The 23,355-nt window shown below is 42.9% G+C and overlaps 1 protein-coding gene across 8 annotated transcripts in view; it reads left to right on the top strand.

Annotated features, from left to right (window-relative positions):
• Window positions 1-23,355, top strand: part of LOC140124557 (E1A-binding protein p400-like) — a 67,915-nt gene that overhangs the window by 4,097 nt on the left and 40,463 nt on the right. For 6 of the 8 annotated variants that reach the window (XM_072144426.1, XM_072144429.1, XM_072144427.1 and 3 more), the window contains 13 exons: window positions 13,145-13,232; window positions 13,394-13,501; window positions 13,693-14,078; window positions 14,282-14,563; window positions 15,105-15,290; window positions 15,402-15,542; window positions 16,088-16,166; window positions 18,383-18,438; window positions 19,332-19,386; window positions 19,473-19,559; window positions 19,941-20,146; window positions 22,813-22,990; window positions 23,157-23,293. In XM_072144426.1, the coding sequence (XP_072000527.1) occupies window positions 13,145-13,232; window positions 13,394-13,501; window positions 13,693-14,078; window positions 14,282-14,563; window positions 15,105-15,290; window positions 15,402-15,542; window positions 16,088-16,166; window positions 18,383-18,438; window positions 19,332-19,386; window positions 19,473-19,559; window positions 19,941-20,146; window positions 22,813-22,990; window positions 23,157-23,293 (1,989 nt within the window). The remainder of the gene's footprint in view (window positions 1-13,144; window positions 13,233-13,393; window positions 13,502-13,692; window positions 14,079-14,281; window positions 14,564-15,104; window positions 15,291-15,401; window positions 15,543-16,087; window positions 16,167-18,382; window positions 18,439-19,331; window positions 19,387-19,472; window positions 19,560-19,940; window positions 20,147-22,812; window positions 22,991-23,156; window positions 23,294-23,355) is intronic. The other 2 variants (XM_072144430.1, XM_072144432.1) reach the window with 1 other exon arrangement.

A 23,355-nucleotide genomic window follows, 5' to 3' on the forward strand; every position in this document is an offset into this window, starting at 1 on the left:
CCCACCGCTGCACCAAACTCAGGGGTGAAAGGGCCCGATTGCAGTCTTCAACCCATTGAATCGCATGAGCAACATTTTTGTGGTATTTTCACACGTACCAACATGTGTGATCCTTGCATTTGTCTTTTTTTGGTTTGAATTTTTTTTCCCATTTTTGTCGTGAAGCATTTCTTTTTATTTCTATCCATTTTTAACGGCAAGCTGTGTAGACTCCGAAGCATTAGACATTGATCCGAAGTTTTCATGTGAGAGATAAAAGATGACATAGTTTATTGTGGAAAATTAAAAATATCATGGTCAATATGCAAAACATGGCTCTCGTTTATTAGACAGCCTCAATGTACTACAAGAAAGACATTATAATGAACTACGACACTAGAGCTACTGCTTTTTCTCAGATATATAGATAGATTTTAGGCTTAGGTTATATGAGTAATTTTTCGTAATATAGTATACTGAGCATATAAATTGACATATAATGGCAGATGGAGGCCATCTGTCCAGTATATGTCGAATACTGTGTAAAAAGCAGGATGGAAAGATGGAGCAAGCTATGCCTTTCCATCCTGCATTCAGGGGTTAAAAAAGGAGGCACTGAGCTATATATCCTTCTGTAAGTGCATACAATGGGGTATGTCTGTGCCCTACGTAGTAAGGGTACGCCAGGAAAAACTCTGCCAGCCATGTTTCTTATTCTAGTAGAATGATATTGACTATGTTCACCTTGCGTTACTACTGTGCTTTCTGCCCCAACTACTTAAATGTCCACTAAACTAGAGTAAGGAAATTTAATTTTGGGGAGAAAATTGGGGCAGAGCAATCAGATTGCATGCTGTGATCTTGTAGTGATCTTAGATTGGATAATTTTCAGTTGTATCTACACAATCAGCCAGGACATAGGTGGAGATGAGATGGGCCCCATACCATAGATTGTAATGTGCCACTCCTCATAGTGCTGGTTAATATTTATCACTGGGAGAGAAGGTCTTCTCCTTGTCATGATATTTGGGTTCGAGGAATGTCCCGCCACCAAATGGAGTAAAATCTGATAAACTGTATAGTCATAGTCTTACCTTACTGATACCCCACTGCTGTTGTTCAGATGTTTTTCCCTCCCCTACTGCTCTTCGTTCTTCCTGCATCGCTGGCACAGGAAAATCGGAGACCAGTGGGGACCTTGGAAGCGACCGAACAGCAATACCGGAGAATCGGTAAAGCGAGCATTACTCTGATTAACATTTTGTAGCATCCGAAGTGGTTACTGGTGTCTGTGGAGACAGGAACTTTGCACGGTCTCTTTTCTCCTACTCTAATAATGGAGGAAGTTTTTCTGGGTCCCTCCATTTAAAATATAACAAAGTTGCATAAATTAATAGTGCAGTGATAACCGTAAACTTTGTAATATAATCTGTTCCTGTGTCCTTCTTTTGTCGTATGACTGACCTGTATAGTATAAATTTAAATATTTTGTGGATATGGGAATATGCCTGCTCAATGCAAATGGCAGGTAGTGGGGAGGGAGCTGGATGAGTGTGGAGAAGACTGAGACACAGACTGCTGCAGCTGCTCCCCCCCCGGGCTCACCACACTTTGCTGGCAGGCAGCCAAGTGATGTTAAATAAGGTTTTATAAATTAGTGACAGTATTCAGAACTCTGAAAAAGCCATTTTTAAAATCAGCATAGCATAGGCTATTTTAACCTGTCACAAACTAAAAATAACATTCCCTTTAAGTAGACGGACCTCAAAAGGCTTTCAGAAAAACTGCTTGCTACAGGAGAAAGATGCAGAAAAATAGCACAGAAAAGATTTTACTTTATGAAGTATATTACAAAGTTTACTATTGTCACCTGCTCTATTCATTTATGTGATAAAAAAATAGCCGGAAAGGTTCAGTTCCACCTTAAGGGTCTGCCTCTGTGTTATGTGTGCCCTTGGCCACAGCCCACTACAGTCTCCACTGTTGTCTCCTGTATCATTTCAACGGCATTTATTTTCATTTAACAGGTTGGATAAGATAAATTGACAGAAGTTTAGTGGAACTTTAAGTATGTTGCTATTGTGCATTGGTTTACATACAAAAGCTGCTAGTTGCTGTGACTATAAGCTGCCTACCCCTGCACCTGAAGTACCATTGGCTTGTGCTATTATTCGGCTTTGCCACATAAATTGTCTTTGTTGGCTTTCTTCTCATGTTTGCCTGCCAATCCCTTCTCTCTGTTTTCTATTCTGCTTCTTTGCCTTCCTGATATAATACATCTTTATAGTTCTCCAAGATATTCTGGTTTCTTACATATTCATAGTAATTCACGTATCTTTAGCTTCCACTATATAAACAGGTAAAATTATCAATTTTATGCTAGCTGTTGTCAGGTTCCAATTATTTTAAAAATGCATTTGTCATTCTGAATCATTTTACTACATCATATAAGTTGAGTTTGCATTCCCTGGCTCCCTGCCAGCAGCATGTGGTGAGTCCCCGGGGGAGGGGCACCTGCAGCCTGTGTCAGTCTCTTCTCCTTCATACTCATGCAATAGAGATGGTGTAGAGTAGAGGAAAACGTGTGAGGAGTCACAGACACACTCAGGCTGCAGCTGCTCCCTCCCCTGGACTAGCCACATGCTCCTGGCAGGGAGCCTAGTAGTGTGGATTAAAGATTGAGAGGACTGAGACACAAAATGATGTACATATGGCTTAAAACATGCAAATAAATCCAAAATTATGAAAAGAAAAAGCCATGTAGCAAAAACAATCCATTTTTTATTGTTTCCAAAATTACATAATATATACATCAGATAAAAAATAGCATAAAACATTTAAAACCAGGGTAAAGATCTATACCCCCAAAAATGATCAGAAAGGGGAAATGTGTAACCTGATAATAACACTTCAATCAGAAAAAAGTCACATACAGGCTGAAGACTTAGCGTGAATCGCAATACCACATGGACTATGGCGTATTCAGCCGAAAAATGGTGATGAACATGTGCTTTATTTTATGTCTAAGAAATATTTCTATAAAAATGAAGGAATACAATATGAATGGTCTTTTTTCTGATTGAAGTATTGTTGGAGGAAGAGGATTGCGAGCCTTGCCGTATAGACCACTATTCACATGAAGTACTACTGTGGAGCGATTTTGGTGATATTTTACCTGATAATAACATCCCAAACTTTATCTACCCTTCCACAAAAAATCCTGAATGGATGGCAAACCAGGAAAAAAAAAGATATTAAAGCCAAATAGCACAGCAGATAACCACTACTCTAATGCATGATAAACACAGCTTAATACTGATACCTGCACTATTGTGACCAATGATAACAGAAAGGCAGCGGAGGGGAGGGGGATGGGAAAACCCAACTCGTATCGCCACCAATAGTAGCTTACTCGGGGGTGACGACAAAATGAGGGAAAATGGAGGAGGACAGGAGGCCACTATATGAGGGGAGATTGAGCAGGACAGGGGGCCACATTATAAGGGGATATGGAGGAGGACAGGAGGCCACTATATGAGAGGAGATGGAGGAGGACCTGAGGCCACTATATGAGAGGAGATGGAGGAGGACAGGATGCCACTATATGAGAGGAGATGGAGGAGGACAGGAGGCCACTATATGAGAGCAGATGCAGGAGGACAGGAGGCCACTATATGAGAGGAGATGGAGGAGGACAGGAGGCCACTATATGAGAGGAGATGGAGGAGGACAGGAGACCACTATATGAGAGGAGATGGAGGAGGACAGGAGGCCACTATATGAGAGGAGATGGAGGAGGACAGGAGGCCACAATATGAAGGGAGATGGAGGAGGACACAAGGCCACTATTTGAGAGGAGATAGAGGAAGACACAAGGCCACTTTATGAGAGGAGATGGAGGAGGACAGGAGGCCACTATATGAGAGGAGATGGGGGAGGACAGGAGGCTACTATATGAGAGGAGATGGAGGAGGACAGAAGGCCACTTTTTGAGAGGAGATGGAGGAGGACAGGAGGCCACTATATGAGAGGAGATGGAGGAGGACAGGAGGCCACTATATGAGAGGAGATGGAGGAGGACCTGAGGCCACTATATGAGAGGAGATGAAGGAGGACAGGAGGCCACTATATGAGAGGAGATGGAGGAGGACAGGAGGCCACAATATGAGGGGATATGGAGGAGGATAGGAGGCCACTATATGAGAGGAGATGGAGGAGGACAGAAGGCCACTTTATGAGAGGAGATGGAGGAGGACAGGAGGCCTTTATATGAGAGGAGATGGAGGAGGATAGGAGGCCACTATATGAGAGGAGATGGAGGAGGACAGGAGGCCACTATATGAGAGGAGATGGAGGAGGACCTGAGGCCACTATATGAGAGGAGATGAAGGAGGACAGGAGGCCACTATATGAGAGGAGATGGAGGAGGACAGGAGGCCACTATATGAGAGGAGATGGAGGAGGACCTGAGGCCACTATATGAGAGGAGATTAAGGAGGACAGGAGGTCACTATATGAGCGGAGATGGAGGAGGACAGGAGGCCACAATATGAGGGGATATGGAGGAGGACAGGAGGCCACTATATGAGAGGAGATGGGGGAGGACAGGAGGCCACTATATGAGAGGAGATGGAGGAGGACAGGAGGCCACCATATGAGAGGCAATGGAGGAGGACAGGAGGCCACTATATGAGAGGAGACGGAGGAGGACAGGAGGCCACAATATGAGGGGATATGGAGGAGGACAGGAGGCCACTATATGAGAGGAGATGGGGGAGGACAGGAGGCTACTATATGAGAGGAGATGGAGGAGGACAGAAGGCCACTATATGAGAGGAGATGGAGGAGGACCTGAGGCCACTATATGAGAGGAGATTAAGGAGGACAGGAGGTCACTATATGAGCGGAGATGGAGGAGGACAGGAGGCCACAATATGAGGGGATATGGAGGAGGACAGGAGGCCACTATATGAGAGGAGATGGGGGAGGACAGGAGGCCACTATATGAGAGGAGATGGAGGAGGACAGGAGGCCACCATATGAGAGGCAATGGAGGAGGACAGGAGGCCACTATATGAGAGGAGACGGAGGAGGACAGGAGGCCACAATATGAGGGGATATGGAGGAGGACAGGAGGCCACTATATGAGAGGAGATGGGGGAGGACAGGAGGCTACTATATGAGAGGAGATGGAGGAGGACAGAAGGCCACTTTATGAGAGGAGATGGAGGAGGACAGGAGGCCACTATATGAGAGGAGATGGAGGAGGACAGGAGGCCACTATATGAGAGGAGATGGAGGAGGACCTGAGGCCACTATATGAGAGGAGATGAAGGAGGACAGGAGGCCACTATATGAGAGGAGATGGAGGAGGACAGGAGGCCACAATATGAGGGGATATGGAGGAGGATAGGAGGCCACTATATGAGAGGAGATGGAGGAGGACAGAAGGCCACTTTATGAGAGGAGATGAAGGAGGATAGGAGGCCACTATATGAGAGGAGATGGAGGAGGATAGGAGGCCACTATATGAGAGGAGATGGAGGAGGACAGGAGGCCACAATATGAGGGGATATGGAGGAGGATAGGAGGCCACTATATGAGAGGAGATGGAGGAGGACAGGAGGCCACTATATGAGAGGAGATGGAGGAGGCCACTATATGAGAGGAGATGGAGGAGGACAGAAGGCCACTTTATGAGAGGAGATGAAGGAGGATAGGAGGCCACTATATGAGAGGAGATGGAGGAGGACAGAAGGCCACTTTATGAGAGGAGATGGAGGAGGACAGGAGGCCTTTATATGAGAGGAGATGGAGGAGGATAGGAGGCCACTATATGAGAGGAGATGGAGGAGGACAGGAGGCCACTATATGAGAGGAGATGGAGGAGGACCTGAGGCCACTATATGAGAGGCAATGGAGGAGGACAGGAGGCCACTATATGAGAGGAGATGGGGGAGGACAGGAGGCCACTATATGAGAGGAGATGGAGGAGGACAGGAGGCCACCATATGAGAGGCAATGGAGGAGGACAGGAGGCCACTATATGAGAGGAGATGGGGGAGGACAGGAGGCCACTATATGAGAGGAGATGGAGGAGGCCACCATATGAGAGGCAATGGAGGAGGACAGGAGGCCACTATATGAGAGGAGATGGGGGAGGACAGGAGGCCACTACATGAGAGGAGATGGAGGAGGACAGGAGGCCACTATATGAGAGGAGATGGAGGAGGACCTGAGGCCACTATATGAGAGGAGATGGAGGAGCACAGGAGGCCACAATATGAGGGGATATGGAGGAGGATAGGAGGCCACTATATGAGAGGAGATGGAGGAGGACAGAAGGCCACTTTATGAGAGGAGATGGAGGAGGATAGGAGGCCACTATATGAGAGGAGATGGAGGAGGATAGGAGGCCACTATATGAGAGGAGATGGAGGAGGACAGAAGGCCACTTTATGAGAGGAGATGGAGGAGGACAGGAGGCCTTTATATGAGAGGAGATGGAGGAGGATAGGAGGCCACTATATGAGAGGAGATGGAGGAGGACAGAAGGCCACTTTATGAGAGGAGATGGAGGAGGACAGGAGGACACTATATGAGAGGAGATGGAGGAGGACAGGAGGCCACTATATGAGAGGAGATGGAGGAGGACCTGAGGCCACTATATGAGAGGAGATGAAGGAGGACAGGAGGCCACTATATGAGAGGAGATGAAGGAGGACAGGAGGCCACTATATGAGAGGAGATGGAGGAGGACAGGAGGCCACAATATGAGGGGATATGGAGGAGGATAGGAGGCCACTATATGAGAGGAGATGGAGGAGGACAGAAGGCCACTTTATGAGAGGAGATGGAGGAGGATAGGAGGCCACTATATGAGAGGAGATGGAGGAGGATAGGAGGCCACTATATGAGAGGAGATGGAGGAGGACAGAAGGCCACTATATGAGAGGAGATGGAGGAGGACAGGACGCCTTTATATGAGAGGAGATGGAGGAGGATAGGAGGCCACTATATGAGAGGAGATGGAGGAGGACAGGAGGCCACTATATGAGAGGAGATGGAGGAGGACCTGAGGCCACTATATGAAAGGCAATGGAGGAGGACAGGAGGCCACTATATGAGAGGAGATGGGGGAGGACAGGAGGCCACTATATGAGAGGAGATGGAGGAGGACAGGAGGCCACCATATGAGAGGCAATGGAGGAGGACAGGAGGCCACTATATGAGAGGAGATGGGGGAGGACAGGAGGCCACTATATGAGAGGAGATGGAGGAGGCCACCATATGAGAGGCAATGTAGGAGGACAGGAGGCCACTATATGAGAGGAGATGGGGGAGGACAGGAGGCCACTATATGAGAGGAGATGGAGGAGGACAGGAGGCCACTATATGAGAGGAGATGAATGAGGACAGGAGGCCACTATATGAGAGGAGATGGAGGAGGACAGGAGGCCACTATATGAGAGGAGATGGAGGAGGACAGGAGGCCACAATATGAGGGGAGGTTGAGGAGGACAGGAGGCCACAATATGAGGCGAGATTGAGAAAGACAGCAGGCCACTATAGGAGGGGAAATGGAGGCGGACAGGAAGCCACTATTTGATGGGAGATGGAGGAGGACAAGAGGCCACAAAGTAAAGGAAGGATAAAATTAAAGTGGTGTATTATATGTTGTCGAGTTGTATCAGGGGGTATTTTATGGGTACCTGTTGGGGTCCCCTAAATGCCCCATTTATTATAAACCTTTCACATATAATAGAAAAGTGAAAATCACCAAGCAATCCGCACATATATGGTATCACCGCATTCCCTAACAACCAGTACACTAAAATAAAATCATTAGTGAACTCGTACGGTGAATATAGTAACAAAAATAATAAAAACATGATGAAAATTAGGATTTTTGCGCATCCAACCAAACAAAAAAGCAATAAAAAGTGATCAAAATGTCACATTTACACCACAATGATTCCAATAAAAATTACAACTTGTTCTGCAAAAAATAAGCCCTTAAACAGCTCAATCAACAACCAAAAAACCCCAAAATGTTACGCCACTTAGAAGATGGCGATGCAAAAACAGGTTATTTGTTATTATTCAAACACAAAAAATCTATATAAATGTGATATCGCTGTAATCGTACTGACCAATAGAACATCAATAACAAGATCTCTTTAGTTTTCAAATTGGGTCACTTTTCAGTGTTTTCTCTTGCTCTTGTATGTAATAGCCTCAGATAATGCCAAATAGCACATTTGTTTTAGCAAAATTTGCCCTCCAAAAGCATGATGCCGCTCCTTACCTTCTGTGCTCTGTTATGGGCCCATAAAGTGGTTTACGTCCACATGTGGGGTATTTCCAGACTCGAGAGAAACGGCACAACAAGATCTGAGATTTGAATACACATTTTATTGTCCTAATTTTAAAATTCCGTATTGAACCTCCATTTTGTTTTATTTCATGTTCGATGCTTAAACAGTTAACAAGGGCTGTTTTGAATAGTTTGAGGGGTGAAATTTAAAATGCGGTACTATGTGGGGAGTTTCTGATAAATAGAACTTTTAAAACCCCTATAATTATGAATACGCCTCTAAAATAATAATTTTTGTGAAAATCTGGAAAATTGATGATCGATTTGTAGCCCTTTTAGGGATTGTTATCTGCAGGACAAATTGTACTTTGTAGTGGAACCATTTAATATTGTGTCCAATAGAAGTCTGCTAATGCCAATGCTCTGCAGTGCACCTCCTGTGCTATGCATGCATTCAATGAGCACCGTTCAAGGGGGCACACTGCTGTAGGATGCCAGATTGTAGATCTAAATGAAACTGCATCTCTCTATGTTTGCGTGGGGGTCCTCTGGTTTCCTCGCACACTCCAGTACACGATGCTAGGTTGATTAGATTGTGAGCCCCATGGGGACAGGGACCGATTTGGCTAGGTTTTTTGTCTCGCTGTGTAGTTTGTGAGCACTATATGAAGAATTATGTGCCAAAACGTGGCTGATGTGGTTAAACCGATTACTGGGAGGGGCTAGTGTGGATCCAGCAGTCATGGTGCATTTTGGCAATAATGACAAACTTAGAGGTAGGTTAAAGGTCCTTAAGAATGATTTCACGGACACAGGCCTCATGCACATTGCAGTTGTGAAGTCTATTTCTATAGTCATGGGTTGCAACCCACAGATGATAAGCCGCGGCAAGGACCTCAAAGCTATTATTTTCTGAAATACTGTATCGGGAGGTAAACAAGTAGCTCAAGAGCATGTACACTAAAGCCAGTAGCCTCGCTAACAGGAACTCTTAACCCCTCTGCAGCACCAGGATGTACTATAACGTCCTGACATCCTGGTGCTGCAGGGGGTGTATGGATAGAGCTCACGAGCTGAGCTCTATCCATACACAGCGGGAGTCAGCTGTATAATACAGCTGACACCCGCCTGTTACTGCTGTGGTTGGTGCTGGCACCGTTCACGGCAGTTAACCTGTTAACTGGTGGGCGCTTCCATCTTGGATGGTTGATCGCCACGCCCCATGATGTCATCGGAGGGGGGCGATTGGTTGCCATGGCAGCATGCAGTCTAATTGAGACTTGTAGGCTTGCCATGTGTATTGATCTCTAATAGCCAGCAGATGGCAGGCTGTTAGAGATCAGCAGTAAAAATGCTTTATATTGCAATACAGTAGTACTGTAGTATATAGTATGAGCAATCAGACCCTGCAGAGTTAAAGTACCCTGGAGGGACTGAAATAATGGTAAAATAAAAAATGTAAAAGAATTAAAAGTTTAAATCACCCCCCTTTCCCTAGATCACATATAAAAATAAATAAACAGTAAAAATCATAATCATTGCGTATCGTCTTGTTCCAAAAACTATATAAATGTGATATCCCTGTGATCGAATAGATCCAAAGAATACAGAGAAAGTGCCATTTGGATCGCAGAATAAAACCCATAAAAACAGGGCCCACAAGAATATGCCACAAATGTGTTTTTTTGTCAATTTCACTGCACTTTCCAGTATATTCCATTAAATGGCACCAATAAATAGTACAATTTGTCCTGCAGATAACAAGCCCTCACACATCTCTGTAGAAATAAAAAAGTTATTGCTTTTGAAATGAGGGGAGTAAAAAACAGAAATGCAGAAAACAAAAAAGGCCTGAGTCCTGTAAGGGTGAAAGGAGTTTTCCCACGAAGACAAGTTAGGCACTATCTAGTGCTGAGACCTGCAGATTGCGAAAACGAGGGGTCCGAGTACTCAGACTTATGGAGCAGACGGTCGCGACCGTCTGCTTCATTACTCTTATGGTGCGAAGAGGGGTCAGCACTGAGACCCCAACTGATCAACAAGTTAGGCCCTATCCCGTGGATAGGGCCTAACTTGTCTTCGTTGGCAAACCCCTTTGATGTTGGTGGGGAAATATGATACAATGTGTATACACCAGCAAGATGAATATTTAGAACTTTTAACTACGAACCTCGCTTTGTAAGAGAGTCACATATAGCTCAGCATTAAAGGGGTTTTCCCATAAAGACAAGTTAGGCCCTATCCTAACTTGTTGATCAGTGGTGGTCTCAGTGCTGAGACCCCTGCAGATTGCATAAACAAGGGGTCCGACAAGGGGTCCACTCCTTAGACTAATGGAGCAGGCGGCTGCACATGACCGTGCTGCTCCAGTAATCTCTATGGAGCTGATGGAAATTGCCGAGCTCTGCGCTCCAAGATCTCCGTCAGCTCCATAGAGATTAATGGAGCAGAATGGACATGTGCGCCCGTCTGCTCCATTACTCTCATGGAGCGACGATGGGTTGGACGGACCCCTCGCTTTTGCGGTCTGTGGGCTCTCAGCAAGTTAGGCTCTATCCTGTAGATAGGACCTAACTTGTCTTCGATTGTTTGTTCATTTGTTCCTGGAAAAGTATCCAATGATTTTGGCTGTGAAACAACCCTATATTATTAAAGGGAACCTGTCAGGCACTCCTAGCCCTCCAAACCGAAGGTCCTACCTAATTTACTGCAGTGAGTTGTTCTGCATGATGATGGAAATGAGTCGACGGCTCCTGTGAATGACAAATGAATCCCCTACTCTGCAGTGTAATCCTGTGAATGGAGTCCGCTGGGTGCTCCTGAGATGAGTCGAGTCAGTCTGCGACACCCCCTTCTCCTCTGGTAAACATGCTGTAGTGTTTCATCACAGTCGGCACAGTCTAGCAGTGCTAGATATCATGAAGGCTTGGCTTCTATACCTCCACAGCCTGTAATTAGCCAACCATACTTTACTGAATGTGAGGTTGGTATTTGTAGTATCCAAGAAGAAAAAGATTGTTCCACCACCAGGAGCAAAACAGTAACAATGCAGGTAAATCTGCATAAATAAGCATATGGTAAAGAGTCAAATGTATGTATGTGATAGACAAAATATAAAATGATAGTAGTGGAGGGTAAGATATGTCGCCAACAGTTCAAAACACTATTACCCTTTTGTGAGTCATGGACAATAGCTATGACTGGGCTTCTAATATAGATGGTCACAGTCTTTTACGGGATCACCGTATAAATAGAAAGGGGGTAGAGGTTTATGTGAAATTGTGTCTCAAGCCTGTCCTGCGAGATGGCATCAGTGAGGAAAATGTGGGGATGTACATGCGGCTGTCTATAGATGGCAATGGCGGCAGGGTGACGGTGTGGCACTGATGAGAGCCGTACACGGGGAAAAGATAGAGCCTGCTGTTTTCTATGGAGGGGGGAGAGGTCACTGGCGGGCATACCGCTGTGTGAATGTATACTGCACCAGATTCATCACCCAGGGACCGACACAAGGATTAATCTGGAGCAGCAGAGACCTGTCTAGTTCTACTCTGTACTGGTCAAAAGACCCACACGGACATTAAACTTTCTGTAACCTGTAGTCCCATGACTCCTATCCTTATGGGGGGAATTATCACCACTTTGGTTTCTACTACAACTGTGTGAGACACAAAATGCACAAAAAGTGTTAGAAGAAACTTGCCAGAGTGGTGATAAAAGCCCCTTTATGTCTCCTGGGTCTGGGTCCTCCTCAGCTGATTTGTGTCTCAGCCTGTCTTCTTGTCGCTGGCTATTTTGCTTCCTTCTTTATTATTTCTTTTTAAAAGAAAGAATTAAAAAAAGGTTCTCTTTTGTACCTATAAAAAGTCATGTTCAGGGAGAAAAAATAAAAGTGTTACGTTTAAATTTTTTTGAAAGTTTAAATTGTGTGAAAAACAAAGGCAGCAAAAGTAAAGACTGTAAGAAATATTGCCAAGGAAAGGGGAAATAATCCCAAATTATTGTTAAATTTACAAATAAAATGTAACCTGGGGGTCATGCTGGAGAGAGACAAGGAAAGGGACAATCTATTGGATGTCCCCTTTTCAACAGCCTTTACCCTGAGTAATAATGTCAATTTTTTTTTATTAAATGTCGGCTGGATGTTCAGGTCCATCAGGTACTGATGGAATTATGGGCTGTGAAGGACTTTTGCTCCAGTCCTGTAGTTGGTATTTAGATCTTTATCTGCAGTACACATTCCCAACTATATTCCATTGCCCGGATCTCTGGTACTATAGGTCCGGAAGCGCTGTCATACCCATCATTTATTGTAAAATGAATCAACATTAACTGTCTATGGCATTTGTCATGAGCCCCTCTTATATGTTGGCATTATGCCATTACTACTTCTTTGCATTGGGTGTTTGACTTCCCTATATAGAGAGATGTGAAAGGGCTCTTTATATTTCGGGTAGTCAGATTCTAAAGATTGGTGTAATCTGTGATGGCCAGGGAATGATTTGGGGGGGTGGAGAGGATGTAGTTGCGCCCAGGCCTAGGAGACTTAGAGGACCAGTAGTATAAATACATTGTCTTGTAGCCCAGTTATATCTCTGGGTGTTTTCTAGGTACTATTTTATGAATATATACAGTGTTGTTTGTTGGGAAATGATGGTTTCCCGCCTAAAAAGAAGATAAATATTTGTGATATATTTTGTACATGAGCACTTACCATGTATTCCGAATACACTGCAGTATAGTGAAGGATCCATACTAACATTTGCAGAATATAGGATGATTTGTCATTTTCATCAGTATAAATATTCTCTAACATCTATTGTATATGTTGTGTTTTATCACAAATAGCAATCTTTACCAGGGAGCGGAGCAGTAGGAACAGCAAATGCAATAGATATGGAGGCCTTTAAGAGACAACAAGCCCTTACACAATCAGGTACGTCTACAGCCTGGTAGCAGTGTGCCCGCCTCATGGTGCCACTTTCTCACATCTGCTGCAGGGAGGGAGTCTTATCTTTGCCTGTGTTGTCCTGTTATTGTCTGCTGTAAGTATACATTGACACAGACCAGATGATTGCTGCTTTCTAATCACTTCAGACCCCAGCAAGAGACCACGCCTTGATGTAACACGTCATGGGATGGTTTACCAGCACCCAGGGGTGGCATCTGGGGTACCCCTACAACAACTTATGCCCACTGCTCAAGGTATTACTACCTTTTTGTCCTCCATTAGACAATGCAGTGCATGAGAGCTTCTATTGTGCTTAGTTATGGATGTACAGCTTTTCTTTTATTTCTGGTTCCTTTTTACCTGCATTCCACCTATATATATATATTATTTTGGTCTTACATTTCCTTGCAGGGATGTGATTATATATTTTTTTCGTTTTGTCCAGGGGGAATGCCTCCTACTCCTCAGACTGTACAACTAACAGGGCAGAAGCAGAACCAACAACAATACGATCCCTCCAAGGGACCCCCTGTGCAGAATGCCGCCAGCCTACACACCCCTCCTCCTCAGCTGCCTGCTAGGGTGCAGACTCCCAATATCCCCATATCTTCCCTTCCAGCTGCCCTGCACCTGGCACATCAGCAACAAATGACAGAAGGTCAGATACAACCTCAGATCCAGGTACAAGTCAAAACACAGACCTCGGGGGTCCCACTCCAGGCATCTTCCCAAAATCCGCTGCCAGCACAGATCTCACAGTCCCTGCAGCCGGCATTTCATGCTCAGATCCCTATCACTGTAACGCAGACACAAGGCACGGTTCAGCAACAGGTATGGAGGCTTTTATTATTGTGACATTTTTATATGCAGCAGGATTCTGTCTAGTTTCTTGTTTTTGTACAGATATATACCTGATTTCTTGAGCATGTGGTCTACTGTAGACAGTAAATTGGATGCATCACAGCCAAACTCTGTGTTGGGATCATTGCCATCTTTTATTTTTATTGCTTTACCATTATGTTATTTCCTCATAGACTGTCACCCTCATGAGGCCGGCAGCAGAGGCTCCTCAACAACGTCTCACCAACAGCAGCGCACAGCCAACTTCTTTTGTGGCTCCTGCTGCCATCTCTACCAGTAACTCGGTGGCATCCTTCTCATTGCCAACAAACAGAACGAACCAAACTACAAATAAGGCTCTGTCCGCTACAGTTTCTAAATCCTCCACAGGAGCCATTGGCATAAAAATCCAGGCGGCTGCACAGAATACAGCTGCAACAGTTTCAGACAACTCACAGGACAAACTCATGGAACAGGTAAGACAAGTTGCCAGCTAGAGTAAAAGGGATTTCTGGGGAATTACCTATAGTAGGGAAGATTAAATAAAAAGACTATTACTTACCTCTTCTGTCTGCTCCCACTCCATCATGGATGTCAGTCACCACCCACATGATCACTGCAGCCAATCCTTAGCATCAGTGGTCACGTTTGGTAGCTGGTTACATCATGGCTGCCGCTCGGTCTTTCTGCTACAGTTACATATCATCCATCACGCAAGCCACTGGCTGCAGAAGCCATATACATGGTCACTAAAATCATTGCTGTTTATGCTGGAGAGCAGCAAATTAATGTTTTCTCGTGGAAAACACTTTTATAAAATCATTAGTAGGTGTATTACCCAAATATAATGAACACCACACTTTCCTCAAATTATTGGCTTTGCCCTGGAGCGTTGTGGTGCTGTTGAGGATAAATTTGTGTCTCTGTTTCTGGCATATTTAGTATTATAGGGTAATTTTCTAACCCAAAACAAGGGACTTTTCTTCTTTTGTCATTGTCATAATCTGTACTTTATAGGAAAACCATGTCCATCAGCGCATTGCAGAGCTTCGTAAGGAAGGCTTATGGTCTTTGAGAAGGCTTCCAAAGTTACAAGAACCTTCCAGACCCAAATCTCATTGGGATTACCTGTTGGAAGAAATGCAGTGGATGGCAGCAGATTTTGCTCAAGAAAGAATGTGGAAGGTGGCTTGTGCAAAGAAGGTAATGGGATCATTTTACAAATCACCATAGTCTAGTGTAGCTACAGCCGATGATATCATGGCCGATGCTCATGTACAATTTTTCCCCTTTTCTCTTTCCTTTTCTATATAGTTGGTGAGAACTGTTTCCCGTTATCATGAAGAAAAAAGAGTGAACAATGAGCGAGCCCAGAAAGAAGAAGAGAACAAACTGAAGCGAATTGCTGCTACAATTGCTAGAGAGATAGAGTATTTCTGGTCCAACATTGAACAAGTGAGAGTCCACAGGATTCCTTTCACTACAATGTCTTCTTTTCCCACTGCAGTTCATTCGTCTAGTAAAATTATTCAGAAAGGAAGGTTGTTTCTTGGATAGAATCTTTATTTACTGAGCTTTATACTTGTGCTCTTATTAGAATTTACATTTTTTATTTACTATCCCTAATTCCTCACTGTTAATGAAGTGTCAGAGTTTATGTGTTATCAGTGCTCTTTTCGCTTTTGTAAGGCAGCTGGTACAACCTTATAGAAGTGAATTGATTGACAATCCTATGGGTAGGGATAAGTGGCCCAGCTCCCTAAGTAACATTGGTTATTATGCATATTACCAGTAGTACTATCAGACTGATACAGTGTTACCTATCCTAAACTAGAATTTTACAGAGTGGACTTTCAATACCTTTGCACCTTTCAGAAGACCACCCCAATATAAAAATCATTTTAATACAATTTAAGTGGTCTAAACTTGGTGGTTTCATTGTAATAATTAAAAAATATATTAAAATGTTTCATTTTTTTAATGTTTAAATTTTTTCTTAGGTGGTGGAAATTAAACTGCAAATTGAGTATCAAGAAAAAAGAAGGAAAGCGCTAAACCTAAGTATAGATTCAATGAGAGGTAAGTGGTTCCACAAAATAATATTATGTAAAATACACTGCTCAAAAAATAAAGGGAACACTCAAATGACACATCCTAGATCTGAATGAATGAAATATTCTCATTGAATACTTTTTTTCTGTTGAAGGTGCTGACAACAAAATCACAAAAAAATCACCAATGGAAATCAAAATGATTAACCAATGGAGACCTGGATTTGGAGTTGCACACAAAATTAAAGTGGCTGTTCCAACTTTGATGTAATTTCCTTAAAACAAGACAAAATGAGGTTCAGTGTTGTGTGTGGCCTCCACATGCCTGTATGACCTCCCTACAACACTTCGGCATGCTCCTGATGAGGTTGCGGATGGTCCCTGCGCGATCTCCTCCCAGACCTCGACTAAAGCATCCACCAACTCCTGGACAGACTGTGGTGCAATGTGACATTGGTGGATGGAGTGAGACACGATGTCCCAGATTTGCTGAATTGGATTCATGTCTGGGGAACCAGGAGGTCAGACCATAGCTTCAATGCTTTTATCTTGCTGCTGACACTCTCCAGCCATATGAGGTCTAGCATTACTGTGCATTAGGAGGAACCCACGGCCAACTGCACCAGCATATGGTCTCATAAGGGGGTCTGAGGATCTCATCTCGGTACCCTAATGGAAGTCAGGCTACTTTTAGGGAGCACATGGAGGGCTGTGCTGACCCACCATTACTTACCCACTGTCAAACTGGTCATATCAAAGGCAGCAGATCACTCTCCATGGCGTCTCCAGACTCTATCAAGTCTGTCACATGTACTCAACTTACTTTCATCAGCAAAGTGGCGAATTTGCCAATCCTGGTGTTTTTTTGGCAAATGCCAAGCATCCTGCAGGTTTGGGCTGTGAGCACAACCCCCATCTGTGGACCCTGATTTCATCCTTATGGAGTCAGTTTCAAACTTTTTTTTTGCAGACAAATGCATATTTGTGGTCTGCTGGAGGTTTTGCAGGGCTCTGGCAGGGCTCCTCCTGTTCCTCCTTGCACAAAGGCGGAGGTAGTTGTCCTGCTGCTGGATTGTTGTCCTCCTACAGCCCCTCAAAGTCTCCTAATGTACTGGCCTGTCTCCTGGTAGCTCCTCCAGCCTCTGGACACTACGCTGACAGACACAGCAAACCTTCTTGCCACAGCTCGCATTGATGTGCCATCCTGGATGAGCTGCACTACCTGTGCTACTACGTGTAGGCCACACACAATACTGAGCCTCACTTTGTCATGTTTTCTAGACATTACATGAAAGTTGGATCAGCCTATAGTTTGTTTTTCCACTTTAATTTTGTGTGTGACCCCAAATCCAGGCCTCCATTGGTTAATAAATTTGAATTTCTATTGATGGTTTTTTTTTGTGATTTTGTTATCAGCACATTCAGCTTTGTACAGAACAAAGATTAAATGATAATATTTCATTCATTCAGTTCTAGGATGTGTCAATTGAGTGTCCCCTTTATTTTTTGAGCAGTGTACTTATCATAGTGGTAGGTTGTCTGCATTTGGGATCCACATAATTTATGGGAGGATCTATTTCAAAATCTGTTTATAATGTTGAAACAAGACTGTATTACCTGGGCTCACACAGCCGGCAAAATTAGGAAATGTATTCAACAGTAGTGCCACAGACTAATGCCTCTAGAACCATGTGGTCTCCAAACATAATCTTTATTTTCTCAGTGCCATCATCCTCTGCATCACTTTACATATTATTACAGAGTAATAACATAGTCAGATGAAATAGGAATGCAATTCAAGGTTCCAAATCAATTTAAGACTTCTGAGAGACCCTACTCATAGATAAGAATGTATTCCAATATGCCGTCAGTATCTTACAGAAAAGGACAAAAATCTCAGTGTTTTTGATACAGAGGCATTTTCAGAACAAATGGCTTGATGGAAAACCACACTAATAATAATAATTCTTTTATTTATATAGCTCACACAGATTACACAGTGCTACACAGAGTTTTTGCCAAATCGGTCCCTGTCCCCAATGGGGCTCACAATCTAATCATCCTACCAGTATGTTTTGGATTGTGGGAGGAAACTGGAGGACCACACTAAGACACATTCAGATGTGGACATTATTTAATCCACAGAAGGACTAGGACCTATATAGGGTTGTCTTTTATAAAAGAAATTGCCTTTATTTTCCATAGCATTCAGCAAGTGACTTGCTTATAAATGTTAACTTCCAGGCCCACTGAAAGCAATCGAAGAGGCTTGTGTGAAACACAAATATGGACACAATAAAGTAAGTAACTATTTGCCATCATTTGTTTCTCTATGTATTTCTTATGCCCTTTTGTTTCATTGTTTGCCATATCAAATCTGATGTATTAAATGTATTTCCCCAATTCATTTTCATACTGCAGTTGTGATCATGGGGGTCTGACACCCAGGTCCTGTACTGATCAGCTTTGGTTGCCTATACAGTGGATGGAGCCAGAAGCCAAAAGCTCTGATCACTTTATGGTGGCACAATGGTACTGCCCCTTGGTTCCTATTCAAGTAAACAGGAGCCAGGCTACGATTTCCTGCCATTGCCATCAGATTATCAATATAAAGATGCATAGGGAGTGTCTGAAAAACTCCTTTAGAGGAAATCTATGATAAAAATTTACCTTGATAAACCAGCATCATCCCTGATAGAGCTGAGCTTTTAATGATATATTTGTCACCCGTTTTAGTGAGCTCTTTCCATCAAATAATGACATTGGAGCTCACGTACCAAGGGTAAATCGCGCTTTTGTCGGACTGTTCGTCTTTTTCGGGATTTGCAAGCAGAGTCCGACCGAAGTGTGCCGTAAAGCCCATTTTGAAGGTGCACTCTGTCGGAGCAGTGCAGAAAGCACCAGACTCATGAAGAACGGGAGCCACAATTCATGAATCCGGTGCCCTCTGCACACTACACAGCCAAAATGCACATAGTGCAAAGTGCACTGTATTAAGTACATGTGGTCCCCTATGTCTTCAACTGAATGTGAGTTGTATCGATTTGTTCGAATGTGTTCTAAAATAAAAAGTATAATTGAAATCTTCAAAACATACAACATAGGTAAACTTAACCCTAAACAGACTGTACATGTGTCTAATGTCCACCAGAAGGAAGGATCATGAAATTCTATATATATTTCTTTACAAAAGATTTCCCCAACTTGGAGAAAACGAAAAGCAAGTGCCTCTTGGAGTGATGGAGAAGGTATGTTTCCTTATTTACAATTAATATAACAGAATATGTTGCCATGAGAATTCTAACATTGATATGAGGATTTCTGTAACCATTAGGTGAAGATGGGGTGACCATTGTAGAGCAGGAAACCAAAGAAGGCAATGTTGACCACCAGGCTGAACTTTCTGAATTACTCCGGGAAGGTAAGTGGATTCTTCTTTTAAATGAACACTGTACTGACATACATTTCACTTGTAACAAAAACCTGTTTGCTGGAGCAAAACGTGAGATGACTCCTTTGATCTCGACTTCACACGCTATTTTGAATAGAATATAAAGGTTATGGATCTGTTTTCACATATGGATATGGATCGGGTGTGTGCAGTAGAAAATGAACTGTTCATTTCCACAACAATTGATAGATATTGACCGTACTGAGTAATCAGCAGATTCTTCTCACGTGGCTTACTTTATCCTCCTGCTGAGGACACTGCCCATCTCCTGTCAAATGTGCATTTTTGCTGTGGGGTAAATTTTGGATGCATTACCGGCATTTTATTAACCTTTACTATTTATTTTTGCAGATGTGAAAGAGCCAAGTGGAGATTCTGATTTGCCTCAGAAACATACTATCCTCATTGACTCTATACTCGATACGGATCATTTCAGAACTTCTGACAGAGCAGGTCCTGCACATATGAGCTCCAGGAAGCACACCAGAGATATTGGGGATGTGGCGAGGGCAGCAGAGCTTCTTCTCCCTAGCGGAAGTGCCAGGATTACATGTTCAGTAAGCATTCAGTACCCGTGCTTCTACCATATCCATGGATGTCACTGAATATATGATTGCAAAATGCACTAGTGTGCTGTATTATTCTGTGGATTTTAGAGTAATATATAATATATTTCTGTAAAACAGTTCCTTAACTTTAGTTTCTTGTTTTTTAACTAAACTAATAAATCAATTGTTTTTCATTTACTTCAGAAATGAATACTACAGATAATATTAACCTATGTAATCTACTTTTTTAAAGGAAATCTACCACAGGATGAAGGATTGTAAACCAAGCACACTTAAAGCCCCAGTTTTTAGGAAAAAAGGTTTTAAAAATTATGCCAGTGACATCTTTGGAGCCCACAGCCCTTCAAGGCTCTTTTGCATATTTTTTTTCTAGTAAAAACAAGGTCCTAAGAAGTTTAAAGAAAAACGAATTCCGCAAGAGGGGGCACACAACTGTATATCAGTGTGCTTGGTTTACAATCCTTCATCCTGGCGGTAAATGTCCTTTAAGGAAAAATGCTTCTCTGTTATCTGCTCCTACTTTGTCCTGCAGTGAGTAGCGTTTCTGAAAACCTTCTCAAATCTTTACACAGCAAATTGATAAAGAGCGGCTTTATGTTCATTCAATTGTATTGAGCATTTTATGAATAAACAAAACCAAAACAGTACAATAAGTGAAAAGAAATAACATAAACATTAGGGAAGAATTAGTAACCATGGACCACCTGATGTCGCATGAAACGTGAAATAAGAAAGAAGCAGTCAGTAGATAAAACATTCACCTGCTTGAGAACTTGTGGAACTATCTGATCTAAGAAGTATTATAACCCACTATGCCAAAGGAGAACTTGTGGATGGTACATTGGGAATCCAGTGGGGTCTATAAGATAGGCCATTATGGAATAACATGATTTTACAAACCGGTCAGATCAAATGAAGCATTATAGAGACAAAAAACCCCCATAAGACGCCCTGATATCCTGTTACACCTCTGGGGTTGCAAGGAGGATTAGTTCAAAAGGGAAAGCAGGGGAACAGAATACTCCCTATTCCCACCCCACAGACCACTCAACCAGCTTCTAGTAAGTCTAGAAAGGCTTGAGAGCCCTGGAAAATAATTCATGGTTGCCACACCTTCAAGAATTTAGAGGAAATGGCAATTTCTGATGTGATTCTTCCATATGGAATATCTGTAGCATTTCTTGAGCCTATTCAGATACTAGACAGTCAAGTAGATCACCATCGACATGGGATCACAGCCACAGACCTGGCTGCGCTCAGACAGTAACAGAGTAAATTGTGTTTCTGTGTCCCTATGGCACATGGGAGAATGAAAAGCAAACCCATTTCTGGGGAACCTTCTCCTTGGGTGATTGATTGGCAAGCAGCAAAGCTGTTACCAGAATTTATTAAGTTTATTAGAGGACCACCAAACAGGATCCCATTCTCATAATGAAACATAAGGCAGAGCCGAACTGGAAGAATTAAAAGGTTATATACCTGAGAGATGCAGTATTCTAGAGGTGATGGGAATCGAAAAAAAGACCCTCAAATGATGTGAGAGATTCACTAAATACAACCTCAGAGCCAAGGCTTCAGTCTCTTAACGGGAGACCAAAACATCATATGACGGGTGAACCCCCCTCAGGTGATCATACATCCGTATATCTGAACAAGAAATACAGTCGAGAAAAGTGTTCCTTTGTAAGGGCAGGTATGAAATCAGGGTCATGGGGTGAAAGGGCTGAGTATACATAATAAGTGGTTTCAGGAGAGCCAGACCTTCATTGTTGCTTGTAAGAATAATGGCAAAACATCAGCCGAGCGGAAACCCTGATAAGAGATCCATGAAATTACCGTATTTTTCAGACTATAAGGTGCACCAGATTACAAGGCGCACCATCAATAAATACCTGCTAAAATGTCTACGTTCATATATAAGGCGCACCGGATCATAAGGCGCACCTGATTATAAGGATGTATGACCAGCAGGTGGCAGACCTGAGCACAGTTCAAGGCAGCTGTTGTCTATAAGTACAGTTCATATATAAGGCATACTGGACTATAAGGCGCACCTTTGATTTCTGAGAGAATCAAAGGATTTTTTTGTTATAGTCCGAAAAATACGGTAACCTCAAGGGTATTAGGAAGCATCTCTGTTTTAGAGCCACCCATTGCTTTCAAGAAGTGTGGTGGTGTCAATCTAGCAGTCTCAGGAGGACTGAGGCTTGGTGATAATTCATTAGGTTAAATAGACTGGTACCTCCAGCTAATTTGGGCAGGAAAAGCAGATTTAGAAAACTGTTAAAACCAGGGACAAAGGCAAGTGAAAGGAATAATACAGGAACACCTTCTTTATAAAGTATATTACAAAGTCTATTATCATCTCAACTAAGTTATGCAATTTAGATTTTTACGGTTTAGTTCACTTTAGTAAATGGCAGATGTTGACTACTAACCATAAACATCTAAGCACCATTTATACTGCGCACTTGTCAAGCACACCTTTCCAGAGTACTATTAAATATTTTTCTAAAATCTTATTGCAATATGACTGCATTACCTGTCTTAGTTTGTGTATTGATTTGTACATCTATCTATGAGCCATGATCTGTTCATTCAAACTCACCATATAACATACACAAGTGCTGACAGGTTCCATATATTTTTTCAAGGTGAAACCACAACCTTCTCATCTGTTTCATGGCACTTTGCGGGAATACCAACAGGTAGGGCTAGACTGGATGGAGAAGCAGTACAAGAAGAATCTCAATGGCATTCTGGCTGATGAGTCTGGACTAGGGAAGAACGTTCAGGTGATTGCTCTTATGGCGCACCTAGCCAGTAATGAAGGTAAGTGATGAATATAGGAAATACAATGTTCATTGAGCATATATATTTACAAAATATTCTAATCGCTGTGCTGTTGTATGTTTGATACTTTACAAAATGTTTTGACTTTCCTATCTAATGTAGCAGCATACAATATTTTACTACTTCGCTTTTGTATTATTTTTAGGTAACTGGGGTCCACACCTGATAGTAGTGAGAAGCTGTAAAATTCTAAAATGGGAACTGGAGTTTAAACGGTGGTGCCCAGGTTTAAAGCTGCTTTTATACTTTGGCAAACAAAGAGAACTTAGGAAAAAGAGACAGGTAAAGCAATGAGTGAAAGGTCTGGTTGTGAAAGGCCAATATTTTTGCTGTAACTTTTGCCT

Source organism: Engystomops pustulosus, chromosome 1, assembly GCF_040894005.1.
Source record: "Engystomops pustulosus chromosome 1, aEngPut4.maternal, whole genome shotgun sequence".
Classification (NCBI taxonomy): Eukaryota; Metazoa; Chordata; class Amphibia; order Anura; family Leptodactylidae; genus Engystomops; species Engystomops pustulosus.